This window comes from Nomascus leucogenys, chromosome 2 (assembly GCF_006542625.1).
Source record: "Nomascus leucogenys isolate Asia chromosome 2, Asia_NLE_v1, whole genome shotgun sequence".
NCBI classification, from domain to species: Eukaryota; Metazoa; Chordata; class Mammalia; order Primates; family Hylobatidae; genus Nomascus; species Nomascus leucogenys.
In genome coordinates this window covers 141,371,994-141,389,294 of record NC_044382.1, presented here as the reverse complement: position 1 = coordinate 141,389,294, position 17,301 = coordinate 141,371,994, and the positions used below count along the sequence as shown (strand labels likewise).

The 17,301-nt window shown below is 44.6% G+C and overlaps 1 protein-coding gene across 1 annotated transcript in view; it reads left to right on the top strand.

Moving 5' to 3' along the window:
- CFDP1 (craniofacial development protein 1) overlaps positions 1-17,301 on the top strand; it is a 132,905-nt gene that overhangs the window by 105,261 nt on the left and 10,343 nt on the right. Inside the window, exon 6 of the mRNA XM_003259963.2 lies at positions 16,462-16,620. Within this exon, the coding sequence (XP_003260011.1) occupies positions 16,462-16,620 (159 nt within the window). The remainder of the gene's footprint in view (positions 1-16,461; positions 16,621-17,301) is intronic.

Here is a 17,301-nt window from a genome sequence, read left to right as displayed (position 1 = left end):
TGTAAAAATAATAATAATAATAATAATAATTAATTAAAATATTAAAGTATTAGCTGTTAGCTGAGCGAGGCATGATGGCGTGTGCCTATGAGTCCCAGCTACTCAGGAAGCTGAGGCAGGAGGATCACTTGAGCCCAGGAGTTCAAAACCAGCAAGATCCCATCTCTTAAAAAAAAAAAAAATACTAGCTGAGAATAAGAAATAATAAGTCATCAGATTTTCCAGCCTTCTTCCAGAGTACAAGTACATTTAGCAGCTTATATTTAGGTTCTTGTTTCTCTTCATTCTTAGAGGGAAACTATTCCTTGGTGTGACTGAAGTCATGTTTTTTGATTTTGTTCTTTTATTTGCAAGAGTCCCCCTCGTTTCAGTTGTTTCATTCACATGAGACAATCAGTGTCCCATATTCTGAGCCCCTTTCCTTCATCTGAATAGTGAGAACAATGAACACGCTCATGCAATCCTTGCAGAGTTACCAGCTGAGCCTCACGGTGACTGGAAGGCCATAATAAAGCCACTGGTCCCCCAGGAGAGGGTGTTAATCACACACTCTCACAGTCTGGGGTGAGGAGCCCCGGGTCAGAGGCCTTGCTCTCACAGCAGGGAGATTGTGATGCCAAGTTTCCCAAAGCAAATGGTTAATACACAGGGAAGAATCAAAGAATGGAAGGGTCTGCCCTACTTTAGTTGATTGCACTTGATTTTTTTCTTTTTTTTAACTAGTATTCCTTCAGTGTATGCTGGCAGAGCAGCCAACTTTGTTTTAGGAGACCTTCTTCGTCTGCCAGCCAGTGAACGCTAAAGCATCTTTTTCAAACTTTTTGGCCTTCGATCATAGTTAGGACACGTTTTACGTTATGACCCAGTGTGAGTCATGGTCACATAAAAGCGCATGCTCCGAGGGGGTCTCAGAATGCAAAGAAACTGGATTTGTTTAAGGGTTCATACATCACCTAGCAGTAGGGATGGGATGAACCTTGGAGGACAGACTACATTTCTGAATGAAAAGGCTGTTTTAGCAACCCCTGGCTAGCAGATTAAGGAAAGAAACCCTACTTACCATTTTCTCTTGCTCTAGAGATGGAGGATGGGAATTCTTTTTGATGGTCAGTGATGCTGTGGGTGGTTTACAGATGGCTCAGCTGTAGTTAGCCTCTATGAAAACCATTTCCTGCATGCAGTAAAAAGAAAGTTTTCTGCTTTCAGTATCAAACTATGTGGGAACGAATATTTCTTTGTTGAAATCCATTGTATTGCCTTAGCAAAGTGACACTTAGGGCTCATGCTTAAGTAACCCCATTCTTGTGATCACCCTTGTATAGATGATTGCTTCTTAAGGGCTCTTTAAATCCTGGGTTGTGAGGGGTGGCACCACAGGGGAATGCTGATGATGCCATATCCCAGCTTTGTGAGGAGAAGTGGGAGCTGCCTCCGGAGGAAGAGGGGCAGGTTGGGATCTGAGCCTCATTAAGTTTTCCCATTAATGTTAGTAGAATTGTGGCTTCTAGGAGGTCAGAGATGCTACCCTGGAAACTGAGTGAGCAAACGATGTTGCGGGTGCTACTGAGAAAATAGATATGGGAGTCAGGACCCTAGCAGGAGTGCTAAGTGCTGAAAAATGACCTTCACCACTTCAGCCTCATGTAATGCAAGGACCATAAAGCACACTCTCCCCCCAACCCCAGATGTAACTTTGAGGCGTCAAGGATCACAGCTGTTTCCAATGTCTGTCTCCTCCTCATTTGGAATGTTGCATGCTTATTTAGTAGCAGTTAGAAGTTTGGGGCTGGGCGTGGTGGCTCACACCTGTAATCCCAGCACTTTGGGAGGCTGACGTAGGTGGATCACAAGGTCAAGAGATCAAGACCATCCTGGCCAACATGGTGAAATCCCATCTCTACTAAAAATACAAAAATTAGCTGGGCATGGTGGCATGCGCCTATAGTCACAGCTACTCAGGAGTCTGAGGCAGGAGAATCGCTTGAACCCGGGAGGCAGAGGTTGCAGTGAGTCAAGATCGTGCCACTGCACTCCAGTCTGGCAACAGAGACTTCATCTCAAAAAAATAAAGTTTGGTATTGAGAGGGAGTAATTTTGCAAAATGTGTTCAGCTCATATGAGTTTCATTTAAAGCTGTGTGCTTAATGTGCCTACTCATTTCTAGAAAGGGGCAGGCATGACTTGTTTTAAGAGAGGTGTCTATGATGTAAGGAATTATTCTGATTTGACTGAGGACACCCCTGTATCCTGAAACTTTAGCCTAATCTCAACCCGAGAGGTGCCCAAGAATTTAAAATTTATGTTAACATCCTCAGATTTTTTAATGAAGAGACAGAGACATGCATACCTGGGAGAAAAAAGAAAGCTGAAAGTCTAAAAGCAGGATGCTGATATTTAAGAAAGCATGCCGGCCAGGTGCGGTGGCTCACGCCTGTAATCCCAGCACTTTGGGAGGCCGAGGCGGGCGGATCACAAGGTCAGGAGATCGAGACCATCCTGGCTAACACGGTGAAACCCAGTCTCTACTAAAAATATAAAAAATTAGCTAGGTGTGGCAGCATGCGGCTGTAGTCCCAGCTGCTGGGGAGGCTGAGGCAGGAGAATGGTGTGAACCCGGGAGACGGAGGTTGCAGTGAGCCGAGATTGCGCCGCTGCACTCCAGCCTGGGCAACAGAGTGAGACTCCATCTCAAAAAAAAAAGAAAGAAAGCATGCCAACTCCGTAGTCAACAGTCAGCCAAACAACACACCACTGAGGCACATTGCTCATCTGCCCAGTGCTTTGTCTGTCCTGTTGACTTAGTTGGAGAGATGTGCTATTTGCCTGACCATGTTGTCCCTGATGGGAACGATCACGGGAATGTTCATGAGAGTGTGTGGCTCCAGCTGTCAGACCAGTACAGACCAGTCACAGTCACAGCAGAGCACAGTTCTCCTTGAGAAGGGTCATTGACCTTTTTCTTTTTTTTGTGATAACGGAGTCTCGCTCTGCCGCCCAGGCTGGAGTGCAGTGGCGCGATCTCGGCTCACTGCAACCTCTGCCTTCCGGGTTCAAGCAATTCTCCTGCCTCAGCCTCCTGAGTAGCTGGGATTACAAGTGTGTACCACCATGCTTGGCCAATTTTTTGTATTTTTTTAGTAGAGACGGGGTGGGGTCTCACCATGTTGGCCAGACTCGTCTCAAACTTTTGACCTTAGGTAATCCACCCACCTCGGCCTCCCAAAGTGCTAGGATTACAGGGGTGAGCTACCAAACCTGGCCAGGTCATTGACTTTTAATGCCAGATGCTGACTCTGCCTCAGCTTTTCTTGGCCTCTGCGGCTGTGACTGGTGGGAGCCCATATGGAACCAGTATCTGGAAAATAAGCTGTGTCTTCCTCTGTTGAGCTCACAGGGTTCTGCATAAAGAAAGTTGTCATTATGGTCTTTGTTAGAAGCTGTATTTAATAATTCCTTTAAAATTGTGTCTCAGAAATGTAAATTGTCTGTTTGCATTGGTCAATAAATTATTCTCCCCAGCAACAGCATTTGCACCTCAGGGGCAAAGCATCTCCTCCCCAGGCAGAATCTAGTTTCCATTACACTCAACATTTCCTCCTTGGAGAGCCCCCTGGCCTTCTTTACTCCCACACTGCTGTGAAATGGTGGAGTGTCCTTCTCTGCTTTGCCAGGACTCCCCCACCATGGGAGTGGTTCAAGGAAGGAAATTGCTAGAGCAGAGGTGGGAAGGGCTGCAGCATTATCTCTTTCCCGGGGAGGAGATGAAACCACATTTGAGTGGACAAAGGGAAAGGGAAATTCAGAAGTATCATTTTCTTAGAGGTCTAGCGGCAGGTCAGAAGAGGTTTTCTTTGCTGCTGACTTCATGTCATTTAACCCTCATGCGTACCAGGCACCAGGCCTTGAGAAGTCTCCACTCATCTAGGCGAGGGCCTCCATGTTGGCCAGAGAGGCCTCTGTCCTCGCCACATGCCTGTCCAATCTAGGACTCTGCTGAAGATCCCATAGCCTTTTGCCTTTTCTCTAGTTAACTGCTCTTTTACTTTTTATTTTTATTTTTATTTATTTATTTAATTAATTTATTTTTTTTTTTGAGACGGAGTTTTCGCTCTTGTTGCCCAGGCTGGAGTGCAATGGTGCGATCTCGGCTCACCGCAACCTCTGCCTCCCGGGTTCAAGCGATTCTCTTGCCTCAGCCTCCCGAGTAGCTGGGATTACAGGCATGCGCCACCACGCCCAGCTAATTTTGTGTTTTTAGTAGAGACGGGGTTTCTGCATGTTGGTCAGGCTGTTCTCGAACTCCTGACCTCAGGTGATCCGCCCACCTCGGCTTCCCAAAGTGCTAGGATTACAGGTGTGAGCCACCGCGCCCGGCCTCTTTTACCTTTTTTTTTTTTTTTTTTTTTTTTTTTTGAGATGGAGTCTGGCTCTGTTGCCCAGGCTGGAGTGCAGTGGCGCGATCTCGGCTCACTGCAAGCTCCGCCTCCTGGGTTCACGCCATTCTCCTGCCTCAGCCTCTCCGGGTAGCTGGGACTACAGGCGCCCGCCACCACGCCTGGCTAATTTTTTTGTATTTTTAGTAGAGACGGGGTTTCACCGTGGTCTCGATCTCCTGACCTCGTGATCCGCCCGCCTCGGCCTCCCAAAGTGCTGGGATTACAAGCGTGAGCCACCGCGCCCAGCCTCTTTTACTTTTTAAAGACTTTTTTTTACAGCTACAGCTTTACTCTTCTTTGGGGATTTCCTGAATATTTGTATATTTGTCCTTCAAATAGGACTTTTTTTGTTTGTTTGTTTGTTTGTTTGTTTTTGAGACAGGGTCTCATCCTGTCACCCAGGCTGGAGCGCAGTGTCACGATAACAGCTTACTGCAGTCTTGAACTCCTAGGCTCAAGCGATCCTCCCTCCCTGGCCTCCCAATAGGCTTCAGCCAGCACACTGCCTGGCCTTTCAAATAGGATTCTTTACTATTAATTCACCCTACTCTGTCTGTAGACATAGCCAAAGATGTTATAGAGTGAGGCATAAGAAATAAGTAGTCAGAACTTCCTGAGAATACTATCTCACATATTATACATGAATTACAAATTAATTACAGAGGGAAAATGTACCTTTAAAGTGAGAGCTCTGGCAGTCACAACCTTACCCAACGGATCATGCTTGGCATTGCCAGGATGGGCTGACTTGACACTAGTGCCCCGATGATGGTGCAGTAAGAAGTACCCAACCTCATCTATTTAGCATCCTCGGCAAAAATATTTAACCTGAATCTAGTCATAGGAAACAGATAAATCCAATGAGCAACATTCTATACGTCAACCAGACTGGACTCTTAAAAATTAACAAGATACCGAAGACCAAAAATCAAAACAACAAAACCAAAGGCAAGAGATTGCTAGATTACAAGATTAAAGGAGACTAAAGAAACTTTCAAATGTGATGCATGATGGGAGAGAATGGGGAACAACTGACGAGGCCATTTTGGGAGGTGCGTTGAAGGAAGTTTGAACCTGGACTTTATATTGGACTATATATTGTGTCATTATATCAGTGTTACATTTCTTGGGTGTATGTTGGAAAGTGTCCTTGGGAGATACATGCTAAAGTGTGTAGAGGTGAAATGATGCAATGGCTCCACACGGCCACCAAAAGGTAAATTTATATATAGAAAGAAAAGTTATATGTGGCAAAATGTTAACAATTGAATCTAAGTGAAGCGTATTTAGATAAATAGTGGTTCTGTTTTCAACTTTTCTTTCAGTTTCACATTTTTCAAACTATAAAGTTGGGGGGATTTTCGCACCAGACCATATTGGAATTCCTCACCAGACCATACTGGAATTCTTGTACATAACCCTTCTGAGTTACCACCTTAAGGTTACAAAAACAAAGAAGAAAAAGCAAGAGACAGCCTCAAGGTTCATTAATGCCAGCGCCCCATTTCTCGTTATTGAGTATCATCATTATAAATTGCTGTACTGGGAAACCCTTCTCTTTTTTTTTTTTTTTTTTTTTTTGAGATAGGGTCTCACTCTGTCACCCAGGCTGGTGTGTAGTGGCATGATCTCTGCTCACTGCAACCTCCGCCTCCCGTTCTCAAGCAAACCTCCCACCTCAGCCCCCAAGTAGCTGGGGCTATAGTCACACACTGTCACACCCGGCAAATTTTTTGTAGAGACGGGGTTTTGCTATGTCGCCCAGGCTGAAGCCTTTCTTTAGGTTGGCCAAATGATGGCCCAATTTTGTGATGCTTTTGTGAATCCAGGAAACACATTTTTCCTTTAATAATATTTTCCTGGCCGGGTATGGTGGCTCACACCTGTAATCTCTGCACTTTGGGAGGCCGAGGCAGGCGGATCACTTGAGGTCAGGAGATGAAGACCAGCCTGGCCAACTTGGTGAAACCCTATCTCTACTAAAAATACAAAAGTTAGCCAGGCCTGGTGGCAGGTGCCAGTAATCCCAGCTACGTGGGAGGCTGAGGCAGGAGAATTGCTTGAATCCAGGAAGCAGCGTTGGCAGTGACCTGAGATTGCGCCACTGTCCTCCAGCCTGGGTGACAGAGCGAGACTCCGTCTCAAAAATAAATAAAATAAAAATATTTTCCTTTATTTCCTTTTATTTTTCTGAATGATAAAAGATAAATTGAGCATATAAATCCAGTACCTAGAGAAAAAGTAGTCATTTATCATTTTTCAAAACAGCTTTATTTAGGTATAATTCCCATACCAGTCTACAATTAAATGGCTTTTAGTATATTTGCAGAATTGTGCATCACTACAACTTAGGACATATTCATTACTCCAAAAAGAATCCCTGCACCCTTTATCTGTCATTAGCTGTCACCAGCTACCACCCTCAACTCCTATCCCCATTTCTCCTTGACCCTGGCAACCGTTAATCTACTTTCTGTCTGTGTAGGTTTGTCTGTTCTGGACATTTCATATCAGTGGAATCATACAATATATGATCCTTTGTTCCTGGCTTCTCTTGCTTAACGTAATGTTTTCATGATCCATCCATGTTGTAGCAGGTATTGGTACTTCCATGTATTGGTATTCCTTTTTGTAGCCCATTAAGTAACTTATCTTACTGCCATTGAAGGTAGTTATTCACTTCCTTTTCTTTCTGTTCAAATAGACAAATATAACCATGAACAAGTCCAGGTGCAATGGCTCATGCCTGTAATCTCTGCACTTTGGGAGGCTGAGGCAGGCGGATCACCTGAGGTCGGGAGTTCGAGACCAGACTGGCCAACATGGCGAAACCCCATGTCTATTAAAAATGCAAAAATTCGCCAGGCATGGTAGCGGTCACCTGTAACCCCAGCTACTCGGGAGGCTGAAGCAGAAGAACTGCTTGAACCCCGGTGGCGGAGGTTGCGGTGAGCCGAGATCGCACCACTGCACTCTAGTTCGGGCAACAGAGCAAGGCTCCGTGTAAAAAAAATAAAAAAGCAATGAACACTGAACACTCACTCATTTGACTTTAAGACATCTCATTTGCTTTAGTTAGGGGCAGCAACTCAAACTTTCAACTTGAGATTCTGTATGGAATTTTTTTTAATGTAATTCAAGGGAATACATGCAAAGAGAGAAGACAGCTTGATGATATTTTGCTTTCTGAAGAACTAAGGCATGTTTCACCATATAATATCCCTCAGAAGCAAGAGTGGAATGAACATTCGCACACCTTGAAACTCACATGCCGACCAGGCGCGGAGGGAGGCTCATGCCTATAATCCCAGCGCTATGGGAGGCCCAGGCGAGTAGATCACTTGAGGCCAGGCCTCATGGCGACCAGCCTGGCCAACATGGTGAAACCCTATCACTACTAAAAATACATAAATTAGCTGGGTGTGGTGGTGGGCGCCTGTAATCCCAGCTATCAGGAGGCTGAGGCAGGAGAATCGCTTGAACCCAGGAAGCAGAGGCTGTAGTGAGCTGAGACCACGCCACTGCACTCCAGCCTAGGTGACAGAGCGAGACCCTGTCTCAAAAAAACGAAAAAGGCTCTCACATGCCTACCTGGTAGCACAAGTTCTTTTACATCTTCCTGCAGCATTTCTCTCTGCATTAGATGCATGAACCAAGCACCACAGATGTTTTACGTGCACCAAGGAAGGGTGTGGAAATGGATCTGTACTTTCCTGACACTTATCAAACGTAGAGCTTCTCTGAAAGGTCTGAAGTAAGCAGAGTAATAAACACAAACAACACATTACTCTTTGTGGCAAGAGACACAAAGCCACTGAGTTGGCTGGTTGCAATGGAACAATAGACCAGTAAAGGACTGTTCTTCACAGAGCAGAATGTTAGCTTTCTCTTGGTGCTAGTACTGAGACTACCCAGCAGGTTAGTTAGCTTGTCCCAGAGAAAAAGTCCATTTCACTGTCACTTCAGAGCCCCTATACCTCTGTGACATTCTCAGAATGAATGTCCTTGATTATAATAGGAGACTAGGAGTCTGTGCATTTAGAGTACCTCTACTGCTTTTGGGAAAACAGTCCATGTCTTAGTAATTACAAATGGATGGTGGTGTCTTATATAGGAAGAGCTCTTCATTTAAATAGCACCAAAGTCAGCTAAAATTTCTTAGTTCTTCCTGACAGTCAGCTGAGAGGCCAGAACAGGGCAAAACACACCTTTGCTCAACAACACATGGAAGGAAGGGTTGGCAAGGGCTTCCTGTAATATGTTTCTGGAGATATTAGAATTCAGGACTTCTGTCACTAAAACAGGTATGTTTTAGACACACGTTATAAAGATGTAGAGCAGCTGAAATCAAATCAGACAAATGTAAGTGCCCTTCATTATTGGCTTAGCAAAGAACAATAGAACTGAGGAATAAATCATTTTCTATTTGTATAAAAAAATGGTAAAGCTGTTGCTACTTGCCAGCTTTTCTTTTTGCCTTTTGCTGATAGATGGCACTTTTTTTGCTGTCACTGTTATCAACTTTCTTAATAGATCTAAAAGTACTGACAATTTTTCAAGCCACAAAAGGTTTAAAAATCTTTGGAACTTCTTGTCATACTTCTGGTTTTCTGCTTTCCTGAGGCCGTTGTCCCGTAGAGTACTGTCAATACAGTGTTGAGAAGTGAATGGGAGTTAAACTAGCTCCCTAATATGCCATCAGAGGCTTCCAGTCCATTTCCTTGAGTGGTCTAATCTTGGGCTTTGGGGAGATTACTTAGAGATTTATACAGGTGGGTAGTGAAATTTGCCCAGGGATTTGAGTTGTACTTTTTAGTATTACAGATTTTAGCTAACTCCAGAGAAAATGTGAAAGAGAAACGTTGGTTCAAGACAGACAGCCCTCAACGAAGAATTATCTTCATAAGCTTGCTTTCTTCCTGTTTCTCAGAGAGTTCCAGGGCAATGTCAGACCTTCCGTGGCTCTGGACAATGTTAATAGTTCATGAATGAGCTACAAAAATTCCTGATGGGCCGGGCACCGTGGCTCACACCTGTCATCCCAGCACTTTTGGAGGCCAAGGCGGGCGGATCACAGGGTCAGGAGATCGACACCATCCTGGTCTAAATCGGTGAAACCCCGTCTCTACTAAAAATACAAAAAATTAGCCGGGCGTGGTGGCGGGCGCCTATGGTCCCAGCTACTCAGGAGGCTGAGGCGGGAGAATGGCGTGAACCCGGGAGGCGGAGCTTGCAGTGAGCCGAGATCGCGCCACTGCACTCCAGCCTGGGCAACAGAACAAGACTCCGTTTCAAAAAAAAAAAAATTCCTGATGGATGCAGTCGTGTGAGCCTATAGTCCCAGCTACTTAGGAAACTGAGGCAGGAGGATTGCTTGAGCCCAGGAGTTTGGGACCAGTGTGGACAACATAGCAAGACTCTATTTCTTTAAAAAAAAAAAAAATTGTAAAGGTCCATTCCTACGTTGTAAGCAGATGACAAATACTAAGGAAACTGCATATCTCTGCCAAAGAATTTTTGTTCCAAATAAGTTGCATTTTAGTGATTATGCAGGCTATTAGATGGAAGGCATAGACTTAATCCAGCCTTCACTTGTTGAAGTTTGGATTAAAGGTCAGTGGTGCTTCTGTACACATGTTAACCCTATCCTTGCTGGTCCACTTTTGGTACTGGTCTGTCAGTTCAAGTGTAGTGTTGAATATTTTGTTATGAGAAAAATAGTGTTTGGGTAAGTCCATTGTCAAATAATGAGGATTTAATTCATTAAAAATGTAGTAGATTGGGCATAGTGGCCCACACCTGTAATCCCAGCACTTTGAGAGGCCAAAGTGGGATGATTGGGGCCGGGAGTTCGAGACCAGCCTGGGCAAAATAGCAAGATCCCCTTCTGTACAAAGATGTTTTTTAAATTATCTGGGTTTGGTGACATATGTCTATAGTCCCAGCTACTTGGACTTAAATCTAGCACCAAGCAAGGTGGAAAAGACAGTAGTCTGGGCGTCAAAAGCACTGAGTACTAACCCCAAGTCTCCTGCTATAAACTTGGGCAGGTTTCTTAACCTTTTGGAGTTTAGTTGACTGATCTAATAAGGAGGTTAGACTAAACATCCCTTCAGCTCTTCTTCTTTTGTGCGCTCATAATATGTGGTTATAGTTTGCCTGTATGTTGATCTGTCCTCCACTAGATTTTTGTTTTGAAGCCGAAAATTAAGCTTTGTATATTTTTATATCCCCATTCTGAGCACAGTGTCTGGTAGAGAGTAAGTTCTCAGTAATCTCTGTTGAATGAATACAATGAATGAATGACTCTGAATTCCTTTCCAAACCTAAAATTCTATTCTGTGAGACAGCTGGGTACCTGGGGATGATTTTAAAGATCACCAGGGAAGATCTTCTACCATCCTTCACAAACAGTTGGTAAGCCCTGTCAGCCTTTCCACTTGGCAAGTTACTCTCCCAGCTCCTTTCCAGTACCTCTTTTAAACAAACAGCAGGATCCCAGGCATTGCTGAGAGTGGTCAGATAGAACAGTGCTCTTGCTACAAAATAAATCGGTTGGACAAATACAAGTCAGTGCTGATGGACATGGAACAAAGTAAACAAGTTACCATAATATCTCTATGACAGACTCAACAGGATGAAGTTTATTGTTTAGTTACAATGACATTTTTGTTAAAATTGCATTTCTTTTGCTAAAGAGAAGCAGAATAAGTTCTAGAAAATTTTCATTATAAACTTTGAACCTAGAAAGGAAAAAGATGACTTGTCATTTTACATTCTGTGTCTCTTTTACTTTTCTGAGTTTCTTAATCAAGGTCTTGGTTGGTGTCTGGTGTTATGATAGGTCTTGGTCTGGCATGGTGGGAAGGGAGTTGAAGATAATTGCTGATTGATGGATAACTGAACAAAATATGCAAGAAAGATAAGCTTGGAAAATAAGTGTCTCTTTCACCAGTATGAGCTGCACTCAGCCACTCTCTCTTATGGCACGGAAGCTGTCTGGCGAGAGCAAAGTCCACACTCCTTGAACAGGATTAGTCTTTACATCAAATTTATGGTAGTAAGGTCAACAAAGTCATGTGATGTTCAGGAGGAGGTGGTTGCAATGCCATTGTGACATTGGAAACATCTTGGTAATAACATTCCAGAGTGCCTCAGCATAACATTTGGGATGTAATCTGGGTGAGCAAGTGCATGGTGCATTTCTTTGAACTTTGACTTGTAACAGGTGGGTGAGGAGTCTCTTGACTCAATGAAGTACTGTTGTCTGGAGAGTGGTCTGTTAAAGCAGACTTTCTGGCAGTACCTTGCCCTACGGCTTAGGATAAAGAACAAAGAAACCAGTGGTTCTGTTGGTCTGGAACTGGATTGGTTTTTTTTTTTTTTTTTTTGCTTTGAGATGGAGTCTCGCTCTGTCACCCAGGCTGGAGTGCAGTGGTGTGATCTCAGCTCACTGCAAGCTCCGCCTCCCGGATTCATGCCATTCTCCTGCCTCAGCCTCCCGAGTAGGTGGGACTACAGGCGTCCGCCACCACGCCCGGCTAATTTTTTGTATTTTTAGTAGAGACGGGGTTTCACCGTGTTAGCCAGGATGGTCTCGATCTCCTGACCTCGTGATCCGCCCACCTTGGCCTCCCAAAGTGCTGGGATGACAGGCGTGAGCCACAGCACCCAGGTGGATTGGTTCTTGATGAAAACAAATCTCCAAGGGAATTCTGACTTCCCCATTCTACAGTTTTCCAATATACACAGTTGCCAGATGCCTGGATAGCCAGTGTTGATTTGTCCCCTGCTAGCCATAGTTCTCAGAGGGAGGTGCGTGGCTGAAGTAGGCTTTCCTGTGTTCTTTCTCAGAATAGGGTCAGCGGCCCCTGCCCAGAGACTGATTCTCTCCCGCCTCGGCTTCCTGAAAGCCTGGTTGTTGTACCTTTGTGGCAGAGAAAGGGGCAAGATCACAGTAAATCTGACTTTCTGAAAGCTGTGCTGAAATGACGCCAGGATTAGGACACTGAAATCCCTCTCAGGGTGGGAGGGTGAGTGGGAGGGCTGAGAACCCTGAGGGAGCCCACAACCAGGTTCTAGGAAGAAGCTGCTGGTCTCCTGGTTATGATGAGTCCCCTGTGTGTTCTGGCTGCTGCTACCAGCGTGTCATTCACTTTGATTTAGCCTCAAATAAAAGACAGATCATTTTGCTTTAGAGACTGTCACATTAGCACATCTTACACCTTGTTAATGACCCAGTGAAAGGAGAGCTGGACGCCTTCCCCAAAAGCATAATACCACAGGTGACATTTTACTGATGTTTAATGGTGAGCAAGGCAAAGGGGTATTATGGTTTTTTTCCTTTTCTGGAAACCTTCTCACTGCTGTGCATCAAAAAATCAAGTTTCTCATAGACTTCTCAAAGTAATTCGTCAAAAAGATGGCCTAACCCAGGAATACCACTGGAGCTGTAGGCTGAAGGGGAGAGGTGGCGTACATAGCCTGTGGTGCTGCCCAAATTAAATGGGGAACCCTGGGCTGTTGAGAGCTGATGGGAGAATAGAAGTGAATTGTTCCCCTTAAAATCTCCAGTGTAGAAGTGCTCTAAAAAATACTTTGTTCTACAAAGATGTGATTCTCTTCCATGAATTGGTTCTGTAATCCAGGTGACATTGTTGACTTAATTGAATTCTCACTGTTCACAGAACTCTATCAATGGGTAGAGAGGTTTGGAGACACAGGAACTTAAATAGCCACAGAAAGATAAAGATTACACGAGGAAAATAATTTTTCTCCTAAAAGTCTTAGTTAGAGTCCCCTCAAAGCAGAACGTAAGACAAGGATTTTGAGTGCAGGGAGTTTATTTGGGAAGTGATCCCAGAAAGCAGGTGTGAGTGGTGGAAAGAATGAGACAAGGAAGGAGGAAAAGTCAATATAAGAGTACATTTCCAAGGCCATGAGGGCTTGATGCCACCAGAACTTCTGAGAAGCATTCCACCTCCTACAACTACCTTGTGAGGGTAGGAGGCTGGCCATTTAACCACCAGCTTTTGTGTGCCTTCAGGCTAGCCCCAATGGCTTGAGCTCCACCACCTGTCTAGGCAGTACTTGTGGCATGCAGGCAGGCTCAGAGGAGACCCTTGCAGCCAGAAATGGGAAGTCCTCAGGCATATGCTTTTGTTGGGGTGTTGTCAACAGTGAGTCTGCACTTGCCCAGAACCATCTAGTGCAGCTGCAGCTGAAATAAGAGTTCACAAGCATCTAAAGAAAAAATCAGTGTTCCCATATGAAAAGAACTGGTATGATAGAAATACCACCAGGGGCACCTAATCCAGAGGTTAGGGAAGGCTTCCTGGAGGAAGTGGTTTTAAAGCTGAGATAAGGCTTAATATGGTGGCTCGTGCCTATAATCCCAGTACTTCGGGAGGCCAAGGCAGGAGGATTGCTTGAGTCCAAGAGTTTGAGACCAGCCTTGGGCAACATAGCAAGACCCTGTCTCTACAAAACATAAAAAAGATAGTTGAACGTGGTGGCACACACCTGTAGTCTCTGCAACTCAGGAGACTGAGGTGGGAGGATCACTTGACCCAGGGAGGTTGAGGCTGTAGTAAGCTGTGATTTCACTGCTGTACTCTAGCCTGGGTAACAGAGTGAGAACCTGTCTCTAAAAAAGTAAATACATGAAAATTTATTTTAATTATTATGTTTTAAAAAGGGGTCAGTGGGCCTCGGCGCAGTGGCTCACACCTGTAATCCCAGCACTTTGGGAGGCCAAGGTGGGCAGATCACCCAAGATCAGGAGTTTGAGAACAGCCTGCCCAACATGGCAAAACCCTGTCTCTACTAAAAATACAAAAAATTAGGCAGGTGTGGTGGCAGGCGCCTGTAATCCCGGCTACTTGGGAGACTGAGACAGGAGAATCGCTTGAACCCGGGAGGCAGAGGTTGCAGTGAGCCGAGATCACGCCAATGCACTCCAGCCTGGGCAACAAGAGAGAAACTCTGTCTCAAAAAATAAAAATAAATAAAAATAAAAAGGGGTCAGTGAAGAGACACTTAAGCAGAAAGACATGATAAGCTTTGTGTTTTGGAAAATTCAGTCTAATTACAGCATGTCAGTAGATACCAGGATAGGGCCATTGAGTGAGGATGGGGAAAAACAGGTCAGGGAGACCAGTAAAGAGGCTGTTCAATTATCCAGGTGATATAAAAATGAGAAGTTGGGCAGTAGCAGTAAGGAAGATGAGAAGGAAAAAGATTTGAGACACAGTAAGTTTCCATATCCCCACTCATGCTCCATTCCTGGTAAAATGGTGAAAGAGAAAGAGTGTGTGTGTATGTGCGCGCGCTCACGCGCGCATATGACATTGTAAGGGTTGAGTTGTCTGGAAAACAGTGCTTAGAAGATGTGAATTGAAAGCTCATAAAGAGCTATTTGGAGTTCTCTTAAGCAAACTGGGAAATAAAGTAACTAATGAGAAAATCTCTTAAGTCACTTCTCATCTGGAGGCGAGATAGCGCAGTGCACCACTCTGAGGGTTGGGAGAGATCTTGCTTTGTCCCGGATCTGCATTGTCTATTGCTTTGACCCTTGTTTTATCATTTAACCTCTCTGAACTTTGTTTATTTGTCCAACTTAATACAAGAATGATGAAGCTTGCCCAGCCTATTCTGAGTTGATCTTAAGCTCAGCATGTACTGGGGTGTGACCCAAACAGGGAAGCTGACATCGTCTCTACTAAAGTTAATAGAATGAGAATGTTTAGGGTCATTGTTCAGTCCCAGCAGTCTGGTGTTCACTGTGGACGTTGGCCTGTTGGCTCACCCCAGGCACAGGGGTGAGTAGTCATTCACCTTGCTGTGTGGCAGGGACGTGGGGTTTCGGAATGGGTTAGGGTGATACTAGGTTATTTCGAAGATGATCCCTTCCAACTCTGAGACTGGGTCCTGTGTCACAGGCCTTAGTGAGAGTTAGATGAGATCATGGTTACAAAAGCACTTGGAGAGCAAACATTCTAGACAAGTAAAGGTATTATTATCAGTAGACCATGTGACATTAGCTCATAGTTTTTAAAAAATGTTTAACTTTCTTGCATATCCCCATGAGGCAGAAAATAACTTCCAAGTTCCTACATGCTGGTAGATGATTTCGTTTCATTTCATAAAGAGACCAAACCTTCCCTCATACCATCTTACCTGCATTTTGCTTTTCTTATTTTATCTCATATGTTTAACAATGACTGGAAACATTTGACCTGCCAAGACTTGAATTTGGGCATCTGGGGTTTCTCCCACTGTTCATGATAGCATCACCAGCAAGTGGAGCACAGGCTGTACCTTCCCTGTGTGAGCGTTCGGAGTGAGGAATGTTCTCCACCTCCTGGAAAAAACCAGGGCTCAACTCACAGGAGTTGAAAGGAAACTGATTTTAGAACCCTCTTACAGTACTGTGACTTTTCACTCATCAGTGTTGGGAACTGGTTCTCTTTCTCTTAAAAGAACCCCCTGGGGCTTTAAGCTTAAACGATGACAGTGACTCAGAGTAGCTCATGCTTATTGCACCTTGACGCTGTGCCAAGTGCTGTTTTAGCCCTTTACGTGTAAGATACACCACAGCCTGTGAGTAAGCATTTGCTTTGTAGATTAGGAAACCAAGGAACATGCAGTAAATAACTGGCCTAGAGTCACACAGTTAAGCTGGAAGTTGGACCTTGGCATGTGACTCCAAAGCCCTGCCTGAAGCGCTGCTCCTCCCCTCCTTGCAAGCAGAGACCTGCCACACAGAGCCCACAGAGGTCTGAAGGAGGCAGGATTTCCTGTTCGCAGCTCAGGAGAGCAGACGGTGTTAAGCAGGAAAAGCACATTAGAGTTCCAGTTTACTTACAGTGCTCTCCACACCAGGAAGGAAATGCCCCAAATATGAACATGGCTTCCACTAAGGTAAATGCCTCCAATCTAGGGGATTCCCATTTGCATCAAAAAAACTGTTAATCTAGAGATCAGAGTTTTTACCTGCTACATCTTTCATATTTTCTTTCCTTAGGTTAAAAAGATCAAGTGGCATGAGCAGCCTTTTGGGGAAAATTGGTGCCAAGAAGCAGAAAATGAGCACCCTTGAGAAGTCCAAACTGGACTGGGAGAACTTCAAGGAGGAAGAGGGAATTGGTGAAGAACTGGCTATCCATAATCGAGGGAAAGAGGGGTAAGAAGGAGTAGGTTATATGCCTTGGAAAATCCTCAGAACCCTGAAATCAAATGATTTATTGGAGACAAACTGCCCACTGTAAGCAAGCAGGAGCTTTTCATGATGGAACTAAAAATGTGAGCACTTTGGTTTGTCAGTAAGGCTCTGTTCCAGTGTGGGGCAGGGCCTGTCACTGGGAAGGCCACTGCGGGTGGAGGGAAGGCGGGGCATGTGAGGAGTACTCTCAGGGCCAGTCATGTCTGCCAAGCTAAATTTGCTGAATTACAGCTCCAGTGAACTGTAAGTTGCCTAGTGGTTGGATCTGGCCCACGGTAGCAGCCTTGGCCTTATCTGAATCATTTGTCCTTCTGAGAAGCCAAACTAGTTCAAATCCATCAAAAACTGAGCCAATGGAATGCCTAGATGTTGCATTATTGTGAATTTTTTTTTGTCTGTGTCATTATGGCCCAGGGTGGGGCTTTACCCTTGGCTATAGCCTGTGTGATAGGCCACGCCCTCAGACAGCACCCCAGGCCATCACTTGCACCTCTTTCTCTTTGCTGTGGAATACAAAGAGGATGTTTATAACCTATGTATTCAGTTGTAAAAAGGGTCCTTTCCTTGTCATATTTGTCTTACTGGTGATTAAACAAAAAATCAAAAAAGAAATGGTGGCCAGGCATGGTGGTTCACACCTGT